The 26,331-nt window shown below is 40.4% G+C and overlaps 1 protein-coding gene across 3 annotated transcripts in view; it reads right to left on the reverse strand.

The window, feature by feature from the left end:
* The window catches only part of SNTG1 (syntrophin gamma 1), a 351,074-nt gene that overhangs the window by 161,175 nt on the left and 163,568 nt on the right, over positions 1-26,331 (reverse strand). For 2 of the 3 annotated variants that reach the window (XM_064442735.1, XM_064442736.1), the window contains one exon: positions 242-296. In XM_064442735.1, coding sequence (XP_064298805.1) covers positions 242-268 — 27 coding nt within the window. In that variant the 5' untranslated portion in view covers positions 269-296. Of the gene's footprint in view, positions 1-241; positions 297-3,391; positions 3,681-26,331 lie in introns of those variants that run through there. The other variant, XM_064442737.1, reaches the window with a different exon arrangement.

The following is a 26,331-nucleotide window of genomic DNA, read 5'->3' on the forward strand; positions in this document are numbered from 1 at the left end:
TAAATTGGAATGGACAGAAGTGAGGGCTAGTGACGAATACATCTGGGGAAATTCTTTCATCTTCTACTACAAAGTCTGTCTGCCACCATAAAGCAATCAGCTGAATAACTTATATCTGATTATATAATTCCTCTCATTTCTGCAAAAAGGGTACAAAAGCGATTTTGCATATAAAAAGCATTAAAAGTTCATTGATTTTTGATTCTACTGTTGTTTGAAAAGAAAAAATATCTGATCCTACCTCTTCACAGGCGGTCCTGAAATCCATGTGCTATGACACAGCAAGTGATATTTGTCTAAAATGGAAAGAAAGATTTCATTAGAATGAAAAAGATATTGCAAAACATAAAAGTTACCTGTCTGAGCTCAGCAATTGCACTTCCTTTTGTTAGGTGCAGTTATAGTCATTGCTTAAAAAGAGAAATGATCAAAGTTGCATCAGGATTAGGAAGAGTACAGTGTTACAAATTGTTCCTCATTTTTATAAAGTACACAACCTGGTTTCACTGAGTATAAGCAAAGGAATGCTTATGTTCCCTCAACCTCCCCCCTTCTGTGGGTCGTTCAAACTTACTTTTCTTACTGCAGGTGTAAATTTCTTTTTTTGTGTTTTCTTTTTTTTTCCCCAAAAGTAAGAGTGTACTGGAAGTATACCGGGGAGAACTAATTGTTGCTCTTCAGAAAACCCTGTTTCTCCTAAAAGGCTGTTGTTTTTTCTTTTCTCCCCTAATTAAAAACTGTCATGCATCAATACCTTTTGTCTCACATTTTATTAACATACACAATCTCTCCAAGGAAACCAGTGTCATTTAAGAGTGTGCATACTTTCCAGAAATATTTATGAGCTAAAAAACCCAAATGTTAGAAAAGCCAGGAATATGTGCAAGTGCTGGCAAAATGTCACACCAAATCCTGTGATTATTACTTTGCCTGGCCTTTACCTAAAGTGTATTCACCTCAATGCACATTTATGCATTCATTTATTTATGAGATAAAGCCACTGGAACAGGCTGTTATCAGAGGATAACAAGTGTGTTCTGTTGCTGGTTCTGCAATAGAAATACTCATGCATCAGCCAATAACATTTCCAGGATACATTTCCTGTGCAAAACATTCATTTCATTCAATGGCTGCAGAAACAAAACCTGTAACAAAATCCTCTCCACCAAGCATTTTATTGCTATTCTGTGCTAATTATGTGCTTGCAATTATTTGTATAAATATAGTACTCAAAGTTCCAACAAAAAATTTGCCCCGTTAGGCTAAGTTTAAAATCAAATAAAAAAGCTGTACCTCACATAGCACAAAAACTAAAAAATAAGTCCTAATAATAATAATAAAACCTCTTAATCTCTTAATTAAGTCTTGTAATTTGTCGTGCTGCCCTAGATGCAGATTTATTAAACCTAAGCCAATGCACACATATGAGGTTAATGTTCTGTATTTACTGAGCTCTGCCTGGTTCACAGCCTGCGCTCTAGACTAATTTCTAGCAGCGCTAGCCTAGGCTGGCTAGGTTACAATGCAGGAATTTAAAAGGGACCCATCATCATTCATTTCTTATCAGCTTTACAAGTGCATCAAGATCCAATAAAGATCTATCTGTGTAGTTCTGCTTTCAAAGTGCTCATAACAAACAAGGTTACTGTTACAATCTTGCAGACTTTTCTCTCTGGTGGGACAGTCATTGTGCAATGAAGTATGTTTCCTTGTAATTTTTATTGAACTCTTTTTCCAAGTGCTGAGTAAACTGAAGCGGGAAAAAAAGGCTTTGCTCACCTTAGCAAAGTATTCTGGGGACTTTTTTGCCTTCCGGAACTATAAACTTAAGGTATCTTTAAAATATAAACTGAAGTACTGCACAGTGTTCTCCTTTCTCAGGCCCTGATTGAGTCAGGTCAGTAACTCCTACAGCAGTCAAATGTGTATTCACTTATGTTATGTTCTGCCTTATTAATAAAACTTCTGCAAAGTTTGGGTTTGGGCAACTTTGGTTCCACAGTCAATGACAATTCTTCTTTGGTTCTTTTTTAGCTACTCTTTGATCTAAATCCTATCTAATCCAGGTGATTTCCACAACTCAGTATTACTCCATTTTCTTTTTTGTTGTTTTCATGTATTACACATTTATTTACTTATTTCAGAAATATTTGTATTACCATGTGGAAGAAAAGCCAAGAACAATTAGGCTTCCCAGCATCATAGCCTATTTTATATACAGCTCATGTTCTAAAACAACTTATAATTTTGCTCAGATACTAATTTAGCAATCTTAGAAGTATGAAGCTTCACATGAATACCAACTTCTTTATTAAAAAACCCTTTAAGTACCTTCTTTAAATCCTTTTAAAAAAAAAAAAAAACAAAAACCAAAAAAAACCCCGCAACCTTTAAAAGCACCCCAAATTTTAAACACCACTGCCATTAACTCTAGTGTTCTTGATATGTCAGGTGATACTACTTCTGAAAGGCAGGAGCCATAGTTGTCTGACCTATGTCTTGAGGGCTGTCATGGCAAACAGAGCTCTTGACCTTCAGAGAGACAGCCCTCAAGCTACAAATATCTCCTCCCTCTACCTGTTGGTACTTGGTGAATCTACCTGCCAATCACCTTGGTGATACCTCCTTTTTTTCCCGTACATGCTAAATTATAAAGAGGTAAAATAAAATGTACAACCAATGCTCTCCTGACATCCATCTCCTACTAAAATAACTCCACTGGTTCCCACAAAAAGGTTAGACACAGAGTTTGCCCTGGGAAAGGTGGTTAGAGGCAATTTTTCATAATTTGTGGCAAGATCTTTTACTATTTTTACTATTAAAATATTGTCTAAAAGGTAAACCTGGAGCTACATAATTTGCAACACAAAATCATACTCATTGCAATGAGTGTACCTGTTTCTCCGGCATTCAACAAGACTGTAACTAATCTTTGCAATATAGCTGCCACTGTTTCTGTATCATTCTGTTTCCTTGTCTGCAGCTGCACAAAGAGAATTTAAGCCCATTATCAATGTTCTTCTTCTATCAGCGATTTTATAACACTTGATATTTTAGAAACAGCACATAGAAGGTTTGATTACAAAGTGCATTACCTCATAAATCAGCTCAGAAACATCATTGCTTCCAGCATTTACACCCCAAGTAAACACTCTAGATGATTAAATTACAGGAATACATATCATGCATCATGCAGAAATTTTATGACCTTATGCTGGTAAAATGCCCCAATGATTAGTAATTGTCTGCCCCTGTAATAGATGAAAAAAGGCAGAAAACATAAAACCAAGTAATTTTAAAAAGAAAACATTTGTAAAATGATAAACTCTGACACCCAGCATTGAGGGGTATCCCCTGCTCAGTCTCTGGCTGACTTGTACAATCGCCTTACCTTCAAATCACAGCCACTTTCACCTGAGCATGTTTCCAGCTCTCCTAGGAGTTTCCTTCAGTCTCACCTAGACAGTCCACTGGTTACCAGCCCACAGCCCCCTTCAGCCTCAATATTTGATTTTTCTCTGTCCCTTTCCACCTTTAGGTTGCTTTGGGACAAACAGCGCTCTAGAAGGTGCAAAGGGAGCTGCCTGTGGCTTTCAAGCGATGAGGTGCACAGGAAACAGCATCAGGATAGAGTAGGGTGTGCAAGCACAGGAGGAGGCATGAGCAGCATGCATTACTCAAAGGGAAAGGATGGCTACAGCAGGAGTGAGGCCTCTTCTGAAAGGGTTGGGAACCACTGCAATCAAAGATACGCAAACAAGTCAGCTTTAAAAAGTTACTTTCCTTCCTTTTGACCAGATTTGCAATTTGCACTTCCTCCAAAACTTATTTAGCTCATCTCTGCTGATAGATGTAAAGGAAGTAATACATGACAGACAGGTTGGGAACAGAATTTGACACCCCCTTGACAGAACAAGCAGTTATTCAATACTGAAGAAACATTTACTGAGCAGTATTATTACAGCATTTGTGTTCTAAAGGGAAATCAATGGCTAAAACATACCGGTAAAGTTGAAGGCTATGGCAGCCCTCAGAGACAAAGCTTCATTTAGGATAATGCACTGAGCTCTTGAGCTATGCTCTGATCTTCTTATAATAAATCAGGTCATGTTCCAGTGGTATAATAGATGGAATTTCTCAAAGTACCACCATGACTGAATACTCCAGTATACTTAATAGAATAAGATAGCAAACAAAAAGAAAATTTCATGTGCTCACAACAGTAATAAGAGATACTTTGTAGAGTGTTGGGAATACCACAAGCCAAATAAAATACTAATGAAGCAATAGTAGGAAATACTTCGTTCTCAAGGTTACTGGTGCAAAATAAGAATACAATATTGTATGCACCAATAATGAGTTCATGGAGAAATGATGTATTATCAAACACAATTTAATGTACCATAGGATATCATTGCAGCTTGTATACTTCTTACTTGCTGGAGGTAAGTCATAAGAAATAATTATTGTCTGAGAACAGTCTGAATTGCTAACTGGGAAACAGAATAAACTTATATTTCAAAGGCACAAATATAAAATCTGCAATTGTAATAGTAGTTCACTACTAAACTTCATGTTTGCTTTTTCAAGTCCTTCTGCCTCCATTTTTACCAACAGCTTTTCTGCTCTACAGCTTGGAGATGTCTGAAGAAAATAATATCTGTCATTTTTGTGTGTATTAGGAAATGAAACATATGCATTTGTAACCCTGCAGGGGCCTTTTTTTTAAGTAGTATTTAAAAAAACCCAACACCATCTCAATTGTAAAAGGGAAAGAAGGCTTAGGAATTATCCTTACATGTAGCATAGCTGGTTCTTTGTGCTTTAAGGGAAAAAAAATATTTTTAGCAAAAAAAACCTGCATTACTTTAAATGTAAATTCCATGAAGGCATCTTCATTCCATCCAGCTTGCCACAAGGTGGTTAGTACTGGAAGAGTAGTCAGAGGCATGCAGACAGCACAGTAAATCAAGGGAGCAGTTTAGTAACCACAGATCAATAAAACCCTATTCAGTCACTGTTTTCAAGCACACTTGAATTACATTTCATTTGAACACTGAGTTACTTCTGTTCGGTTAACATAATGATTTTTAATAATTTAAAATAGTAACATATTGGCCTGATCTGGTGAAAAATTTCTCAGCAAGTTGGGAGCAGATAGTCCCTAGATGCAAACACAGCCTCATACTTCCCTCATAGAGTTTAATACATGAAGGGGGATCTATATATCCTTTGCACAGTACTACAGCTTTAATAATTGAAGTTGGAAGATGCACATAAAGCTGGATGACCCTAAATTACCTGTACTTCAATATCCCCAATAGTTCAGGGACTGGGATGAACTTTGAACTCACCACAGCTGTGTGCTTCTTGGCAGTAGAGAAAACTAATCACCTAACAAAGCTTTTTAACAAAATGTCCAGCTCTTAGCAAAGCTCATGCTTCAAAAGAATTGAAGTTGTCAATTAGTAGCTAACAAGGTTTTTATGTTTATTTCATTTTATCTTTGTTAAAACAAGAATTATATTTACCTGCCCATCATAATTTATTATTTTAGTTGCAAGCATTTATAACCAGCAAACCCAATTAAGGATTCACTGTATAAACACCAATTTTTTTCAAGAATCAGTCAGCCACAAGGCAGTATTAACTGAATGAATGTATTTTGGGCTCCTGTTTATTTATCCAGTACTGTTTGCACTAACAATTCAGTAGTGCCCCCCAGAACAAACACCCACAAAATGACTTAAGGAGAAACCCAGTCGGTTCTGGCTTGGCGAAAGCAAACTGATGGAAAGGGAAAAAAAAAAACAAACCAAACCAAAACAAAACAAAAAAAGCAATATGCAACCTTCCAGAGGGAAAAAGCAGTATTACAGAAGCATCTGAAAATGGTGAAGTTAAATGCCAATGGGCTGCGACTGCATATGAGTATGTTTGGTTTATGGCAAACGGCAACAGGAAATTCTGGCTTTGAGTTAAAGATTGGAAGGTTGGTATAAAAAAAAAATCTGTGCCTGATCTCTCACTTTTCCAGTATTATGTGTTGGTGATTCACTAGAAGTTTCTGAATACAATTATGTACTTACTTCAAAGAGAGGTAGTGCGGATGTCAGAGACCAAGCAGGGAATAAATATCTCCTTATTCTTAACTACTCTAGAAGATGCATGAACTGTTTCATGATCTCATAATCAAAGAATCAAACAATACCAGGTTGGAAAGGACCTCAGGGATCATCTAGTCCAACCTTTCTAGGAAGAGCACAGTCTAGACAAGGTGGCCCAGCACCCTGTCCAGACGACTCTCGAAGGTGTCCAATGTGGCCGACTCAACCACTTCCCTGGGGAGATTATTCCATGGCTTGACTGTCCTCAGTGTGAAAAATTTCCCTCTCATGTCCAGTCAAAATCTCCCCAAGAGAAATTTGTGTCCATTCCACCATGTCCTCTCCATGTGACTCCATGTAAAAAGGGAGTCTCCATCTTCTTTGTAGCTGCCCCTTAAGTACTGGTACATGGTGATGAGATCCCCTCTAAGCCTCCTTTTCTCAAGGCTGAATGCACCTAGTTCTCCCAGCCTGTCCTCGTATGGCAGGCTTCCCCGTCCTTTGGTCATCTTGGCGGCCCTTCTCTGGACCCCTTCCAGCCTATCCACATCTTTTTTGTACAGCGGGGACCAGAACTGCACACAGGACTCCAGGTGCGGCCTGACAAGCACTGAGTAGAGTGGGATAATGACTTCTTTCTCTCTGCTGGTGATGCCTTTTTTGACACAGCCCAGCATCCTGTTGGCCTTCTTGGCCGCAGCAGCACACTGTTCACTCATGTTGACACTCCTGTCCACCAGGACCCCCAGGTCCATTTCCACAGAGCTGCTCTCCAGCCAGGTGGATCCCAGGCTGTGCTGCACTCCCAGGTTATGTTTTCCCAGGTGTGTGACTGTACACTTGTCCATGTTGAAATTCATAAGGTTCTTGCTGGCCCACTCTTCCAGCCTATCCAGATCTTCCTGCAGAGCAGCTCTCCCTTCTGGGGTGTCTACTTCCCCGCTCAACTTGGTGTCACCCACAAACTTCATCAGGCTACACTTATGCCATTATCCAGATCACTTCTTAAGATGTTGAATAACATTGGGCCCAACATCGATCCCTGGGGGACCCCACTTGTGACAGGCTGCCACTTTGAAAAAGAACTATTTACCACCACCTTTTGGGTGTGGCCCGTCAGCCAGTTCCCCACCCACTGCACAGACCACTTGTCTAGGCCATAACACATTAATTCCTCCAGGAGGAGGCTGTGGGGGACTGTATCAAAGGCCTTGGAGAAGTCCAGGTAGACAGTGTCCACCGCCCGCAACATGTCAACCAGGCAAGTCACTTTGTCATAGAAGGCCACCAGGTTTGTCAAGCACAATCTGTCCATAGTGAAGCTATGTTGGCTTTTCCCAGTCACGCGCTTCATTTGACTTGTGATGGCCCCCAGGAGGATTTGTTCCATAACTTTACCAAGGACTGAAGTAAGGCTGATGGGTCTATAGTTACCCGGATCCTCCCTCGAGCCCCTCTTGTAGATAGGGGTAACATTTGCCTTCCTCCCATCCTCTGGGACATCTCCCGTTCTCCACGGCTTCTCAAAGATTATAGAGAGTGGCCTTGCAATGACGTCAGCCAGCTCTCACAATGCCCTCAGGAGGATCCTGTCAGGGCCCATCAATTTGGCCCTGAAGAAACCTTTCTTGTTATTTTTGACATCTATGGCCAGTTTCAATTTGAGCTGGGCTTTTGCTTTTCTAACTGCATCTCTGCACACTCTGGCAATGCCCTTGTAGCTCTCAATGGATAATCCTCCACTTCTCCATCTCTGGTATGCTTCTCTTCTGGATTTGAGTAGACCCAGGAGTTCATGGTTGAGCCAAAGGGGCCTGGCGTTCTGCTTACTTCCCTTTCTTTTATAGGGGATAAACCCATTTGGTGCTTGCAAGAGAGAGTTCTTGAAGAACTCCCAGCACTCACTATCTCGTTTATCTTCCATGGAAGCATCCCATGGAATTCTTCCCAAATGAGCTCTGTAGCAAGCTGAACTTTGGTGTTCTAAAATTCTAAAATTATTTAGACACTTTCTGACTTTTGCTTAAAATACAGTGCCCTGCATCAAAGGTGAACTGCAGAGGAGCTGCAGAGAGGAACCTGGAGGTTCTGGTTGATAGGAAGTTTAACATAAGGCAACAGTGTGCCTTGGCAGCCAAGAGGGCCAACCATGTCCTGGGGTGCATCAGGCAGTGCATTGCAGCCAGTTGAGGGAGGGGATTGTCCTGCTCTGCTCTGCGCTGGTGCGGCCTCACCTTGAGTATTGTGTGCAGGTTTTGGCGCCGCAGTATATTAAGATACAAAGCTACTAGAGAGTGACCAGAGAGGGGCCACAAAGTTGGTGAAAGGTTTAGAGGAGAAACTGTACGGCGAGCAGCTAAAGTCACTTGGTTTGTTCAGCCTGGAGGAGACTGAGAGCAGACGTCATTGTGATCTACAGCTTCCTCACAAGGGGAGGAGGAGGGGCAGGCGCTGATCTCTTCACTCTGGTGACCGATGACAGGACCCGAGGGAATGGCAGGAAGATGTGCCAGGGGAGGTTTAGGCTGGATATTAGGAAAAGGTTCTTCACCCAGAGGGTGGTGGAGCACTGGCACAGGCTCCCCACGGAGGCAGTCACAGTACCAAGCCTGACCCTATTCAAGAAGCACTTGGACAAATCCCTCAGAAATATGGTGTGAATTTATGGCTGTCCTGTGTAGGGACAGGAGTTGGACTTGATGATCCTTGTGGGTCCCTTCCAACTCAGGACATTCTATGATTCTATGATAAGTTCTTCTCTGTCTGTCTGGTACTGCAGTCTGGTTTTCCCTGCATTAGCTCTCAACACAGGATTTCCTTATAAAAGAAATACTGGCATTCCTCTGCCAAGGCAATTGTTTCCCAGTCAAATATAAATTTAATGCCTCTGGCATTATGCCTAATGCTAATAGTTTGGCGTGAGGCTTTCCACATCATATTGCATCTCTTGATTTCATTTAAGTTAAAAAAAATTAAAAATAATAATAATAAAAAAGGCATTTTACTAATCTCCTAAAGGAGGTAAAGAAATAAATTAATGTTTATTAACATTCAGGAATTTTTTGTTTGCAAGGTCCTTGGGAATTTCTTAGATACTAAAGTAAGCTAAAGACAGGAATGCTTCCATTTCTTCAAATACTGAGCATGCCTTTTCAAATTAACAAGCAGGTAAATTAATAATGGTAAGATTACCATTTAATGTAAGTTTTGTCTTTGCCTTACCCCAACTTAGGCCATTTATTCAACAGCTAATACAATAAAGTACACATTTAGTCCTGTGAGGGCTAGAGAAACTAGACTTCAGAACCACATGGTAATAGCTACATTTATATATATTCAAATAATCATAAAAGGTTCTAAAATTTTCCTATGAGAGCAAAACAAGTTGGATTGATGCAAGCTAAGATAAACTGATTCATAAATGGGGAAGGGCAAAAAAAAATCAGTATGACCACAAAATGAAATAAGCATACCAAATACTTTTGAGTTTTATATATCCACAGACTAAACAAATGTATGCAGCCTATAAAATGAGGAAGTGATAAAATACACTTAGTGAAATTGTATAGGCTAAATATATTTCTTTAGGAACTGGGTTCTGTTTTTACAAAACCCAGTCACAAAATCCCCCCTCATTCTTTCTCTGCCATTTCAGATTCAGACTAAAAAACCTGAATGAAATACCAGCAAATATTTTATCTTTCCTCACTGAGAAAAGGACTGTCCCTCCATTTCTGTAGACATGTGTAGCCCTATCAACTTTAAAAAAAAAAAAAATTGTTTAAAATTAACTGCTGTTGATACTCTAGCCTGCCATGTTCTTTGGGTAGTGTTTTGGATGTGTGTTTTACAGGATATATGTATGAAAGCATTTATGATTTTAGAAAAAAATATGGAAAAAATCCATTGGAATGCATTGAATTCTAAGAATTCTTAGGTCTCATCCTTTCAGAAATTCATTAAATGCTTGTATTCACTTGGCATAAAAGGACATTTTTACATGCTAATGATTACCTGAATGTGTATACTGTAATTCATTAATGATTTTCTCTTTAATTCCCCAAATAGAACAGTATTAGAATGTCATTTAAAAGATAACAAGTGTTGTAATTCCTAAGTACAACATGGCATATCATTTAAAAAAGTATAATTTTATTCTGGTATACTTTGACTTTCAGTAAATGGAAATAGTATAACACCCCATATTTATTTGAGATTTTCAGAACCTGTATAAATATCTGACATATATATGTACATATCTCTCTATATATGTACATGTTTCAGATCCAAAATTAATTGCAGAAGGTCTTAATGGAAAAATAATAATTCATAGTTATATTTGAAAAATCTGTATTTCCTTCAGATGATTCATTGTAAAAATTCTTCCTTAAAAAAAAACAAAAAACAAACAAAAAACCAAAATAATGTTTCCCATATGCCAAGGAAAATGCAAACCAGGATTTCTCAACAGATATGACACCTTTTCTGCTCATACGCTACAGTTTGAATCACAAACTGTAGCATGTCTTGACAGAGCTTGAACTAACAAGATAAGCACAACTGAAATAAATGGCAAAATCTAATCTCAGAGAAATTCAGAAGTTTCATTAACTTCAAGGAAAACAAAATGACAAGTCATTTTAAATTGCTCCAGGACAAAAAAAAATAATCTAAGTTTAATTTGAAACTTCATAACCAAAACAACATTTGATTTTGACCTTTCCTTATTCTGATGGGTTTGAAATCAGTTGAGTTAGGTCAAAATATTTTCACTCTATTTTATCATTTGTTTTTATTAAATGACTCACAGTAATAATCCTATCTTACATTCACAAAATCAAAACACTGTCTGTTACATTTTAAATTACCAGGCTATATATCACAAATTAACAAATCTGTAATTGGTTTGAGATAGAGCAATGACAGTGTTTTACGTTGTTTTCCTGTTACATCCACAGATGTGAACACAAGTCATCTTCTTTCTTAGCACAAGCTCCTAACTAGTTCAGGTAGGAGTAGATACCTTCATGGCATAGGGTCCCAAAGGCAGCTGTGAAGGACACTAGACCTCATCAGTCCTTTCCTCAGAGATGGTAAAAGAATCAAAACAGCCTAATGCCAAAAAATGGTTTCATCTATCTTTCAGTGTTATTTCATGTAGTCTCATATTGATATTTGAATTGGAGCTTGCTTTCTTCTTAGTAATTACCATTGTCACTGTTTTTGCAACTGCTAGTCAGTTTTCTCACAGATATATTGGAAATGGAATTGGTCTATCAGGAGTAAAAAGGTTTGGGGAATATGCCTAGAAGCTATTCAGGAAGATGGGCAGAGAGACAGCTTGAGAAGCTGTGTGATAACACTCAGTCAGCGCAAGCTGGCAGAACAGAAGAAACCAGGTATATTTATTTTTATTAAATCACCACTCTGCTGAGACACTGAATTTAAACGGCTAAATTCTGGTATCAGAATCACATAGGTGAAACACCAGAGGACAAGACAAATTGGAGATTATAGGAGCAAGACCCCAGATTTCTCATTTAAGGTGGACTAAGGCATCTCTGTGTTCTACTGCAGCTTAGAGAAACGGTGGTGTTTACTGTGTCAAGTCATTGATCCTTAAATGTCACTGATTTTCTTCATAGGCTTTTTTTTTTTGTTTTCTAGAGTATGAACTTACAGATTTTCCATAAATAACCAAGCTAATCTCAAAATAATACAAGGAATCATTTGAAAAAAATTTTTGAAAAAAAATATTAAATTATTGTGACTGAGTGACCGTTTAACAGCTTTAGACTGAAGTCTGAACTACAGCTTACTTTCTACTACCAGTTTCTGTAACCAACAGCGATGTTTCCAGCTAAGAATTCCTATGACAAGCATGAACACACAGTGTCAACACTAAAAACTATGCATTTGTTTGTCATCTCTGGGATTTCTGGGACAGCATAGCTATGGCATAGAAAGGGCCTAGGCTTACTGCAGTTGCTGCTACAGTGTTGCCTTACCTGCAAAGTAACTTACCAAGACTACCAGCAAACAGTCATTTTCCTTAGGTTAAGGAAAAAAAAACACAACTATTTCAAATAGTTGCTAGTGAAGGAAGGTGGAATCATACTGTGCATGAACTAGGAAATTCTAGCCATCACAGATATTATGGTCATGGTTTGAATAGTCTTCACCATATTTCTCTTTTTTCAGAGCAGATACTTCCATATATAAGAATTTAGTACTTATGGAAAACAAACACCAATAACTTGGCTCAAAATTAATCAACATAATTAGATCTTCCACTTGAGTTTTATATAATTGCAGCAAAAGCCTCTTTAACTCCTCTGGAATCCAGAAAGCAGGAATTTGTAGCAGTACTGTTGTAATATCATCAAGTCAAGTTTATTTATTGTCAAACTGTTCCTGCAGTAGTACATTGTCAAAATGTATAAAAAGACAACTTGAGATATGCAAAATATGCCACAAAGGGAAACACAGCACTTAAAGTACTGTAAAATTAAAATAAACAAAGTTAAGTAGCCAGTGAGAAACGCTTAAAGCTAATCAGAAAATATCCCTCTGAGAGCAGCACCCCTTACTGAAAATCTTTCTGTACAGGACTGGATTGGACTGGGATGGTGAAATGGTCATCCCAGCTGTCCATACAGCCCTCTCCTGCAGATTGTTACTCCTGCTATAGGAGTATTGCAGTAAGTTGCATGAAACACCAACTACAGCCTGCTCCAGTTTTAAAGACTGAGATTGCTTCAAACACTGGCTAGTGGTAAAACGTGCTGGTCCAGGAACACTGAGCTGCCACACAATGACACCTGCCCAGGGCAGACATGAGTGGACAGCTATAGGTGCCATCCCTATTCAATCAGGCACCTTGTGGGAATTACTCATTTTGGTTATCTCATTTTCTACCTAATTGACTACTGCTCATTTAGATTTTACTATATGTGCTCTTGACTCATTGAGAGCCAGGATGCCAAAAATTGAAAGTCATAAGGAATTTTTCTTTGTATAGTCCTGGACACACTCACGATGCAATCTGATTATAATAAGGGTGGGACTGATATCAGTAACTCCTTCTATGATTGTCTTTCACACTCCACTAAATGTAGCTGAGAGTCACTAAATGTAGCTGAAAGCAGATGATGAAAATTTGAACTGTAGAGTCAAGCAGACTGGAAGATGCTGAAGTCATGTTGAAAAACCGTTACCAGGAATAGATGAGAAGAATGGGGAAGGGAATCTGAAACTTGCTAGACCAGCAGAAAGTGGTTAGGGTAGGCCAAACTGAGGAAGCTTTTGGGCCACAGGTAAGCTGAGCGATGAGGTAGGAGACAACCTTCAGGAGAGTGAAAATGAAGCTTTGTAACCACCACAGAGCACCTGCCTCCATGGAAATGGTACCTAAAAATCAGATCAGTATTCCACAGGCATGGTAGCGTTATGCCTGTTTTACTGTGCAGAATACTAAAATGAAGCAGTGTCAGCAAATATATTGTATATATCAATAAACTGTTATTATGGACCCTCGTGTGGATTCAGTCCATGCCAACTAGTATTCTCCAAAACAACTGGCTACGTGATTCAGGAGTTAGTATAAGAATCATTCTCAGTAAGCAATTTTCTCACAGACACCCTACTTCAGAGGATAAGGCAGTTAAATACCATGAATGTAGGCTCTCTTATGCAACTACCCTCAATGACAGAAGCCAATTTCATTAATAATGATAAACATAAACACATCCTCATAGACAAGCTAAGGAAGTGTGGGTTGGATGGGTCGACAGTGAGGTGGATTGAGAACTGGCTCAACAACAGAGCTCAGAGGGTCGTGATCAAGGGTGCAGAGTCTGGTTGGAGGCCCACAACTAGTGGTGTTCCCCAGGGGTCTGTGGTAGGTCCAGTCCTGTTTAATATATTCATCAATGACCTGGATGATGGGAACCTCAGCAAGTTCGCTGATGATACCAAGCTGGGAGGAGTAGCTGAATCACCAGAAGGCTGTGCTGCCATCCAGTGAGACCTGGATAGGCTGGAGAGCTGGGCCGAGTGGAACCTCATGAAATTCAACAAAAGCAAGTGCAAGGTCCTGCACCTGGGGAGGAACAATACCATGCACCAGTACAGGCTGGAGGCTGGATTACTGGAAAGTGGCTCTGTTGAGAACGACCTGGGAGTGCTGGTGGACAGCAAGCTGAACCTGAGCCACCATCATGCCCTTGGGGCCAAGAAGGCCAATGGTGTCCTGGGGTGCATGAAAAAGAGTGTGGCCCACAGGGAGAGGGAGGTTATCCTCCCCCTCTACTCTGCCCTAGTGAGACCACATCTGGAGTACTGTGTCCAGTTTTGGGGCCCCCAGTTTAAGAAGGATGTGGAACTGCTTGAGCAAGTCCAGCAGAGAGCTACCATGATGATCAGGGGACTGGAGCATCTCCCTTATGAGGAAAGGCTGAGAGACCTGGGTTTGTTCAGCCTGGACAAGAGAAGGCTGAGGGAGGATTTCATCAATACCTATAAATATCTAAAGGGTGGGTGTCAGGACGATGGGACTAGACTCTTTTCAATAGCACCCAATGGCAGAACAAGGGGCAATTGGCACAAGTGGGAACATAGGAAGTTCCACTTAAACATGAGAAGGAACTTCTTTCCTGTGAGGGTGAGAGAGCAGTGGAACAGGCTGCCCAGGGAGGTTGTGGAGTCTCCTTCCCTGGAAATATTCAAAACCTATCTGGATTCAGTTCTGTGCGCCCTGCTCTAGGTGTCCCTGCTCAAGCAGGGGGGTTGGACAAGATGATTTCTAGAAGTCCCTTCCAACCCCTACCATTCTGTGATACTGTGATAAACTAGGAGCTCCATCTTTTGGAAACACAAATTGTGGCAGAACATTACAGCTGCTAGTACACTAGCTTAAACGACAGCTCTACATCTTCCAAGCCTACCCATGAGAGTACCAGAACATACCTCATTATGTGTTACTTTTCATGTGAACTTTTTTAAAAAGTGGGTTCCAGTGAAAATATTAGATTGTGATTGTGCAACTGAGTCATAGTGTACACACAAAAATATGATAGCTTAAGTTTGCATAGCTATGCTTAATTCAACTATTTTCTAACTTTTAACTTACCTGAAAGATTTTAAACAGAAGTCTTGAAATTGAATAGGACCCAGTTTTAAAAAATTCTCTTGATGTCTCCAAAACTCACAGGTATAGTAGCTGTACATCTATATTGGTACACTAAACAGTACCAAAGGGACTTCGGCACTCAGACACCATCACTGAAGCCAAGCAGGAGTTTTGCTCTTCCTTTTTACTTTCCAAGACTATCACTCCAGAGAGTAAGGGAGAGGACAAAGTTCAGGTCACAATTCCTTTATTCACTTTAAAATCTATTTCAGGGAATAGAAGGGGTATATTTTAAAGACTCCATCCACTCACCCTGTGGGGATATGGAACTAGAGGGAGGTATAGGGTTCTTTTTCAGCATACTTCTCCCTAAAGTTAATGGCAGTATGAAAGAAAATTCTCCAAACTATCCACAAAGAGTGTGTGTTAATAAATGGAGCACAGTGCCAGTCTGAGAAGACTGACGAAAAAGGAGAAAGCATGAATAGGACGGAGAAAAACATGAGAGAAAAGGGAAGAGATTGTTGATAAGAAGAAGAGCAAGGAAAGAAAAATATGTAAAGGATGGGAAGATGAAAACAAGTTTTTTAAAAAATCATTGCATTTTCCCATTACATGTTATTTTTAAAAACTGTTCTTATATCACAAACACAGAATAACAGCTTTGAAGGGACCTCAGGGATCATCTAGTCCAACCTTTCTAGGAAGAGCACAGTCTAGACAAGGTGGCCCAGCACCCTGTCCAGACGACTCTCGAAGGTGTCCAATGTGGCCGACTCAACCACTTCCCTGGGGAGATTATTCCATGGCTTGACTGTCCTCAGTGTGAAAAATTTCCCTCTCATGTCCAGTCAAAATCTCCCCAAGAGCAACTTGTGCCCATTCCCCCTTGTCCTCTACGTGTGACTCCATGTAAAAAGGGAGTCTCCATCTTCTTTGTAGCTGCCCCTTAAGTACTGGTACATGGTGATGAGATCCCCTCTAAGCCTCCTTTTCTCAAGGCTGAACAAACCCAGCTCTCCCAGCCTGTCCTCGTATGGCAGGCTTCCCCGTCCTTTGATCATCTTGGTGGCCCTTCTCTGGACCCCTTCCAGCCTATCCACATCTTTTTTGTACAGAGGGGACCAGAACTGCACACAGGACTCCAGGTGCGGCCTGACAAGCACTGAGTAGAGTGGGATAATGACTTCTTTCTCTCTGCTGGTGATGCCTTTTTTGACACAGCCCAGCATCCTGTTGGCCTTCTTGGCCGCAGCAGCACACTGTTCACTCATGTTGACACTCCTGTCCACCAGGACCCCCAGGTCCATTTCCACAGAGCTGCTCTCCAGCCAGGTGGATCCCAGGCTGTGCTGCACTCCCAGGTTATGTTTTCCCAGGTGTGTGACTGTACACTTGTCCTTGTTGAACTTCATAAGTTCCAGCCTATCCAGATCTTCCTGCAGAGCAGCTCTCCCTTCTGGGGTGTCTACTTCCCCGCTCAACTTGGTGTCATCCGCTAACGTCATCAGGCTACACTTGATGCCATTATCCAGATCACTTCTTAAGATGTTGAATAACATTGGGCCCAACATCGATCCCTGGGGGACCCCACTTGTGACAGGCTGCCACTTTGAAAAAGAACTATTTACCACCACCTTTTGGGTGTGGCCCGTCAGCCAGTTCCCCACCCACTGCACAGACCACTTGTCTAGGCCATAACACATTAATTCCTCCAGGAGGAGGCTGTGGGGGACTGTATCAAAGGCCTTGGAGAAGTCCAGGTAGACAGTGTCCACCGCCCGCAACATGTCAACCAGGCAAGTCACTTTGTCATAGAAGGCCACCAGGTTTGTCAAGCACAATCTGTCCATAGTGAAGCCATGTTGGCTTTTCCCAGTCACGCGCTTCATTTGACTTGTGATGGCCCCCAGGAGGATTTGTTCCATAACTTTACCAAGGACTGAAGTAAGGCTGATGGGTCTATAGTTACCCGGATCCTCCCTCGAGCCCCTCTTGTAGATAGGGGTAACATTTGCCTTCCTCCCATCCTCTGGGACATCTCCCGTTCTCCACGGCTTCTCAAAGATTATAGAGAGTGGCCTTGCAATGACGTCAGCCAGCTCTCACAATGCCCTCAGGAGGATCCTGTCAGGGCCCATCAATTTGGCCCTGAAGAAACCTTTCTTGTTATTTTTGACATCTATGGCCAGTTTCAATTTGAGCTGGGCTTTTGCTTTTCTAACTGCATCTCTGCACACTCTGGCAATGCCCTTGTAGCTCTCAATGGATAATCCTCCACTTCTCCATCTCTGGTATGCTTCTCTTCTGGATTTGAGTAGACCCAGGAGTTCATGGTTGAGCCAAAGGGGCCTGGTGTTCTGCTTACTTCCCTTTCTTTTATAGGGGATAAACCCATTTGGTGCTTGCAAGAGAGAGTTCTTGAAGAACTCCCAGCACTGACTAGCTCGTTTCTTTCCCATGCAAGCATCCCACGGAATCCCCCCCAAGTAAGCCTTGAGTGAACTGAACTTTGGTCTTCTAAAATCCAGGATATTGTCTTAGAAGTGACCTTCAGCATGCTCAGCAGGATCCCGAACTCCACAATATTATGATCGTTGCAGCCAAGGCTATTACTAACCGAGATATTACAAAGCAGGTTTTCTTGGTTTGTGAATAGCAAGTCCAGCCTCATTCCTGGTTGGCATTTCTAACATTTGCATGTGGAAGCAGTCCTCTACGCATTCCAGGAACTTGGTGGATGGCATGCGAGCTGTCGTATTGTTCTTCCAACAGATGTCTGTGTAGTTGAAGTCACCCATCAGGACCAGGTTCTGTTGGCCAGAAGCTTGCTTTAGTTCCCCAAATATCACTTTGTCGGCTTTGTCACTGTGGTTAGGAGGTCGACAGCAGATGCCCACTGTTAGGTCCTGCTTGGAGACGACCCCTTTGACTTTAACCCAGAGGCATTCAATACAGCCGTCACTATCACCATAGTTGACTTCGATACATTCGAGGTTTTCCTTAACGGAGACTGCGACTCCTCCACCTCTTCTACCCTGACTGTCTTTACAAAAGAGCCTATAACCATCTATTGATTGCCCAGTCATCTGAGTTGTCCCAACATGTTTCAGTTACTCCTATGATGTCATAACCTTCTGAGTAGGCACGGAGCTCCACTTCCTCCTGTGTGTTTCCTAGACTGCGTGCATTTGTATACATACACTTGAGGTGATTACCCTTCTGTTTCACATCTTGGGAGACAGCTACAGAACATTTGTCACCGCACTTGTTGGCCTGACTTACTCCCCTGTTGGACGTGCTGGTGTGAGCATTTCCACAATGGATCCCACCCCCCAAGTCCTTCAGTTTAAAGCCTGCCTCACCAAGTTAGCCAGCCTACTGCTGAAGATTCCCTTGCCCCTTTTGGACAGGTGTATTCCATCCCTCCCTAGCATGTTGTAGTCATTGAAGAACACCCCATTGTCATAAAAGCCAAATCCCTCATGGTGGCACCAGCCACATAGGCAGGAGTTGATATACATTATGTGCCTGCTTCTGGCTGCTCCCTTTCCTCAAACTGGCAAAATGGAATAGAAGATAACTTGGGCGCCAATGTTTTTTACTTGCTCCCCCAGGGCTCAAAAGTCTTCCCTGATTTTACCCAGGTTACGGCTCTCAGTGTCATTCATGCCTACATGAAAGAGTAGCAGTGGATAGTAGTCCGTTTCGTTGATGAGTTGTGGCACCCTCTTGGTCACGTCTCAAACCTTGGCTTCTGGAAGGCAGCATACCTCTTGTGACTCCCTGTCAGGTTGGCAGATGGGTGCCTCAGTACCCTTCAACAGAGAGTCACCTACCATGAGCATTCATCGTTTCTTTTTATGATGTCCACTGTAGGTTGCTGGTACAGTTTCCTCTTGCAGAGGACTTTGCAGACCTTGCTCATGGGTGTCCTCGGTCATTAAGGCTTCATATCTGTATCTGATTGTGATGATGAAGAGGGCAGGCTGATGTGGAATCCTGCTTCTGTAAGTCACCAGGGTCCACAGTGCCTCATTCTCGTGGTATCTGCCACAGGAACATGATTCTGAAGCCACCTGCCTATCTCTGCCTCAGCTCCTCTAATACTGCGCAGCTTCTTAACCATTTCCTGCAGTTCAGCCACCTGACGTAACAGGTCATCGACCTGTGCACACCTTGTGCAGGTACTTACCTTTTCATCATGAGAGGGGTTTGGGCATATGCTGCAACCCACTGTCTGCACTGATGTTTCCTTTCTTACCAGACCCGTCCGGGTGGATGCATCTGACATCTCAGGGGCTTTTGCTGCAGGAACAGTGGTTTTAGCTCTGAGGCAAGTGCCCACCATTTCGCCAGAGACCAAGGCACTTGCCTGAACTGTAGACCTACAAGCCGGCTGCAGAGTCCCTCCTGCTTGCCCTGCTTGTGCAAACTGATGTGCCACGCCCTTCTGACACACCACGCCCTTCTGACACGCCACGCCCTTCTGACATGCCACGCCCTGTTTGCCCGACCTGGTCACCGTGCTCCTGGTTGATCACGCTCCCTAGGGGCCGTTTAAATCTCCCGCCGTTGCTTCTGGCAATGCCCCACGCCGCGTCAGCTGCACGTCAGCCTCGCTCGCGAGAGCTGCTGGCCCTTGACGGGTCCCTCTGCTCACCCTCGGGCTTCTCGGGTACGTGGAACCACCTTGCCTGCCCCGGTCTAGTGCTGAGCCACAGGACTTGCCCTCGCGGCTGCTGTGCTCCCTGTCAGCTCAAGTGTAAAAGTCAGCTTGATCAACTCCATATGTACTAAGATAAATTTTGGGGTTTTTTTCATCAATGGCATTCCACAATCTAACTATGACTAGTAAGCTGAAGGGAAAGTATTTTAGGTATACAAAAGAACCTAACTTTACATCTTATTGGGTTTATTCCCCCCTCTACTCTCAGCAGACCTCAGAAACAAAAGATTAAACTTGGAGACAGAGAAATAAGGTAAATCTTAGAGATAAGCTGACTACAAGCATTAATGTTTAAAAGACAGGGTCAGAGATGCATTGAAAGATATTTCCTTATATCTTCAGTCACATGGTTATGGTAATTGTGCTGTATTTTAAAACCTTTTCACAATATTACCAGAACTATCAAAGTTCATTGCTTGTGACATGCCCACCGAAATCAAATTATTTAAGTGCAGTTTTGGGCACCACCTGAATCACAATTGCTTAAAAGCATTCTTTATCATTTTAGAAATATTCAAGTGAAAGACAGATATGTAAAGGGAACAAGCTCTGTACAGAAGTCCAGTGACACACTGAATTAAAGCAAATTAAGTCAATGTTAACAGAACACACTGATGCAGGAAATGAATATGGGTGTTGCGGGGCTGTGCAGCGTGTTTGAAGATCTGGGATTTGGCAAACCTGTCACAAAGGAATGATTAAGGCAGGAAGCTCAGCTAAATTAAGATCATGCAGCAGAACAAAATACATTACTATTTTTAGAAGCTGTTGACGTCCACATAGGCGAGGGAAAAGACTGGCCTCTCACTTTCAGTCTAAGTGACAGCAATGCCATCAGGGTAAGCTACAAGGACATACTGAGAGTACGGCAGACAAGTTAAATCTGAGACATGTACAGGGCAATGTGAAATGACGGCTTAGCAGAAGCTCTGTAAACTTAATGTCAAGGAGTCTGATGCCCAGAGTCCCCAAAATATAACTTCTTTTACCAGTTAATAAACATGTCAAAGTGCAAATTAGTATAGGAAATCCTGGTATCAAGCATGTTTTTCTGAGCTTGAAACTATATAAGAAAAAAACAAGTTGTGAAGTATAAATACTGACATTGAGTGGGAATCCTTTGTGATGGTTCTAGCTTCAGAAGTGTGGTTCTAGACTTGTGCCTGTGATACTAGATCATATTTTAAAAGAATTCTTCATCAAGCATAACTGACTGAGCCTGCTTTAAAAAGGAGTGAAAACTAGAATGCTAATGAAGATATTAGAGAGTGTTTCACTCCTTGGGAAACGCTTCTCTGAGAACGGAGATTTTTTTTGTGAGCTACTGATATTACCTCTCCTAGCAACAGCACAGCTTCCAGGTTCTTGCATTTCTTCACGGTTTTAACAACCATCAACCTCTGTTTGAAAAAATGGGTCACTCACTGTGAAATATTTCAGTTTCTTGCTGTTTAAACCAGTCCAGAGCTTATGTTGCTTTTTTTTTCCTGAGTATTGAATTCCTTCTGTAAAAATAGCAGCAGTTTTCAGGAGCAGTTTTAACAATCATTAACAGTCAACCTATAAAATATTGTGAGAGTCCAGAAGTATTGCTATGAGAATTTGTAACCTACCACTTAAACATGAGCATGATTTAGGAAAGATCATAAGGACTGACAAGTAGTAAATATCCACCAAGGTTTTCATTCACAGTTCTTTTGGATTCTTACAATCAGGTGGTGGAAGAAACAGAAGAAAGAGGACACATCTGATAAAAACACAGGAGAAAAAATTTTCATCACTAAATTTTACTTCTTTAGAGATAGCACATTGATCAAAAGATAAAAAAAAGAAATGTCAGTTTATGCAGTCACATGGTCTACTATTTCCTCTGACTTTTAAAAGAGACTGTCTTAGAGAAAATGAATTGATAAGCAATCAGCTGCCATAACTGCAGTGTAACATTTGAGAGAACAGTAGGCACTACCTTCTTGATCTTGGTGTAACTGCAACAATTGCAAGATTTTTTTTTCCACTTTGAAAAACAAACCCCTTATGGTGTTATGGGGTCATGTAACTGATCATGCCAGTCCTTGCAGGGACTGGGAGAACTGTCTTCACAAAGTCTGAAACAGCCAAGTACCTGTGTTTTTCCTTTACAGTCCATCTTCTCAAGTTCAGCTTAAAAAAATTAAAGGAGGAAGGAAAGTAAACGCCAAACCGGCCTCCCTTCTGTCTGAAGTTTTGAGCAAATTTTAGTTCTGCTCAGTATCCTCTAGTAAAAACACCAGAACAGCCTATAAATAACTGCTTATCTGCCTTTCTTTTAAAAGAGTAAACCTTTTAACCCCACCTTCCATAATCTGGGGTCTAAAGCATGTGCTTCTTCGAGCCTTCTCTGTCCCTGGGCTTCTCCCATACTGGATTCTCCCTCCATTCCTGATGCACCTGACAGGTTATGGTGAGGTGAGGTCATATGAACATACAGCAACATCTTCTGATGTACAGGAAGCTTTAGCAAAGGATTTAGGCTACCATTTGACAATCATTACACCCTACCACTAAACCTTTCTATTCAATAAGCAAACACAATATTTAGCAACTTTTCTTCAATGGATTATTTATTAGGTATAGAATTGGGAGTTCTTTTTACCCTCTTGTGAACAGACTAGTCCTGCTCCAGGCTTGAGAGTAGTGTTATGTATAGGATGTTGAAGAGAACCTTAAAGCAGGAGTGAACTCCTCAAAAGTGGTTTAGAATTGCCAATCCAATTAATTTTTTTGTTCTCCTTCACGGGAACAGGGCAGGAAGACAAAGCTGGTATCTTCAGACCGTCCCCAACAGAACACTGGAGTGTGTGTGCTCTCTTAGGTTCCCAAATTACACTTAACTAGACTGTATTGCTTGTCGTCAAAAGGGATGGAGACAATGTCTGTGGCCTGTTTTTGTGGGATCTTTCTATATGGGCACAAATAATAATTTAAAAAATATTACTCTAATAATAAAAACAATAGCATCAGTGTACACAGCACAGTGCTGTGTTCAGTCAAATAAATCAGTTGCTTATCCCACCATTAGAAAGTCCAAATAACGGGTTAAAAAGAAGTCTTTTCCCAGACAGAGTTCCAGCATCATGGGATTTTTCAGTGTCTTTCAGTATATTTGACAACACTCACCCTGGACTAGTTGTCTGTAAACCCTCATACCAACCTTGCAATAGCCAATGCAAAACTGTGTTATGCTGTCAAGCTTATCAGGTCACCTTCACTGCCTGTGCATATCTTCCACCACTCCATCTAGCAGCTTGTTCCGCTATAGCCTCTGATCAGCTTTCTCCATTTCCTGGGGAAGCAGCTGTGATGTCCCCCAGATGTGTTCACCCAACACCATTCCCACATAGCAGTACTCCTGGTAGGTCACAGTTGGGCAAAAACACAGCAGCAAAAGAACAGCTTCTATTCCAAGATCCCTTTCCATGTAAAAAAAAAAAAATTCTGGTGCTTTTAATGGATTCAGGTTGCAGAGAATAAGAACATGGGGTAGTTATGGCAGAGACCACTTGGACTGTCAAAAGGTTTACTTTTTCATCAAAAATTGTAACCAACTGTTCCACTTGCCCCACAAATTTAAAGTCTCCTATTCAGAAACTTCAAGACTGAAATAACCAATATGAGTATATCTGTTCATTTAGATACTTTCACAAAAACTCTACAGTGTAGGCCCATTCCTACTACTCTGGAGTTAAAAACTTCTCAGACTTGGAAGAGTTACAAGGCCATGCCAGTAGCTTTAGTCCCCATTTCTGATACTCATCACTGGAGACCTGTAACTCTTTAACTATATAACTCTGCCGCTAGGGGAAATTTGGGTAACAGTTTCCACAATGCCTATTCTGAAACAAGTAGGAGTGAGCTGGACATATGGATTTTCCTCATATGTCTTTTCAGAGCTGTGATCTTCCACTTCAAAAGCTCCTTTCCACTGTACTTGACATCACAGGATTCATAACTGTCCCTTCACCAGTTTAGCACATAGGTTCATATTCCAAAACTGCCTAATAAACCATTATGGCTTTCAAAAGAGTGATCTATACTTTCAGAGTCAGGGATAATTCTATATAATTGATAGAATCACACTAGGCTAAAGCTGTAATGAGATCATAATAAGAACTCAAAATCATTACTTAAAAGTTTGAAGATACAGTAATCCAAATTAATACATCTAACCACAACTTCATATCTGATGGAATATTTCAAGGCTTCACAACGTTATCTAAAGAAGTAGATAAAGGGACAACATTTTATTACATTCTGTTCACTTTTTAATCCGAGGATTTAGCAAAAGGGTTTCTTCCTTTCTTTCTTTGCCAAGAAACAGCTTTGTGAAACTAGCGCTTAGAAATACTAATGTTTAAAGTTAGAAACACATTTAAATATCTTGCTGAACTAAACCTTCATATCTACTAAGACTGAAGTTGAATTTTCTACTCCCTATGTGTAAAAAAATTATGATGCTAAATTTATTTTGGGATTAGCCAAGTTCCAACAGTAATAGATTCAGTAAGACTTCTTAACTTGAGGGTAATATTGGAATTACAGTTTTGATCATATCATAAAAAATAAATGTTACCAGTGCATGATATAAAGATATCAGATGACATCTTTGCAGAATAACAACAAATCCTTGGAACTTAAGGAATCTGAAATAGTCCACATGAGCAATATTAAGTAAAAACCTTGACATTCACTATTACAGCAATTGCTGGAAAGTCTCAGGGAGGGAATTTCGTATTTACACGGCTGCATAGTACAACACATAGTCCATAAATATGGCACAAAGTACTTTTTAAGGAATGACTTTAGCTGTCACTCAGTTTGTCCTGAACCACACTGATACAAGAGAAATTATATTCAAAATCTAACATTTAACAGCTGTAAAAGGGGCTATCTAGAAAACACATTTTACACTTTCCTTGTTGTCTTGTTGTTGTTGTTTTGTTTTCTGCTTTCATCCTTTGTTTTAAGCGATATAGAACAGCAAAAAAAAAAAAAAAAAAAAAGAGGTCATGAGGTACTTTACTAGCCTCTGCTGCTGTGGATGAGATCATTTGCAGTGATTGCAGTAATTTTCAGGGTTTTGTTAAGGACCACATGCTTCAAATCTATAATTCCTTTGTGCTTCAGTGAAGTTAATCATGTGGCATATATTTTCTGATCTCCTTTGACTTCCATTTTCAGCAGAGGCCATTTAAAAAAATAAATAAGAACAACAAAAAATCAAACATATTACTTTAAGTTATTATTTTTTCATCTAGGATATTTGGACTATGATGAAGCTGAAACGCTAATCGGTATACTATGTGTGACTGAACTAAGTTTTCTATATTAAGTTTGATCTTAAGTTCCTTGGTGAAGCAGTCATGAGTTGCACTGATTTACATAGAGCTAATACCAAGAAGCTGAAAAATAATAATACATAAAATCTGTGCTCACTTACCCTTGTCACTTCTAATCTCTTTGCTTGTGCCATCTTACCACCTCCACAACCTGCCAATATTATCCTTATTGTTATTTTTAAATTTTTATGTCTAATTTCTTATCTTTTTACAAGTTTTATTACATCTTGATGACTTACATCTTTATGACTGAAAGTTATGTAAAAAAGCTGAATGCAGTGTACTTGATAAGGTTTAAGAGCATCCATTTTTAGATTACATTATGAGAAATATCTTACAATGTACAAATATTCAAAGCTTGGACTGAAAGAATTTGCTGTAATGCTCTAGCTTCAAGTTTGATAGTTTTCTTATTTCTCAATTCTGAAGATGAGGTATCACATTTATTAACCTCTGGACTATTGCAGGTTATTTAATCTAATACATCCAAAGACCTGCCTAAATATTTTTTTTTTCTTCTTCCTTTTAATCATCCAGATACTCCTGTAATCAGAAGGTAGTTCAAAACCAGAAAACAAAATTACACTGGAATAATATAGCTGACTGTGTTTCCCACATGCTAAAGAAAGAAAGAAAAAATTAAGCATATTTAATTTATACTCTTACAGAGTGACGCAACCTAAGTTTCACCAAATATAAATGGTTAGAAATTTGAAAACTGCCCTGTAAAATGCTGAAAAGTTCTGCTTCAGAACAGGAAGAAAAACTGCAAGATGTGATACATTGCAGAGTCTGCTGTGTAAAGTCATTAAAAGAACATGTTTCTCAATATGGGGCTCATCTGATGGATGAGCTGTGTCCAGGATGAAACCTTCTACTTACAGATTATCTTTTTTTTAATATTACATCATTGCTTAAATAGATGTGCAATCAGCTTATATTAGCTCCACCTGAATTCAGGCACTTTGCCAACTTCTTCATTTTCTAAAA

The sequence above is a fragment of the Phalacrocorax carbo genome, chromosome 2 (genome assembly GCF_963921805.1).
Source record: "Phalacrocorax carbo chromosome 2, bPhaCar2.1, whole genome shotgun sequence".
NCBI classification, from domain to species: domain Eukaryota; kingdom Metazoa; phylum Chordata; class Aves; order Suliformes; family Phalacrocoracidae; genus Phalacrocorax; species Phalacrocorax carbo.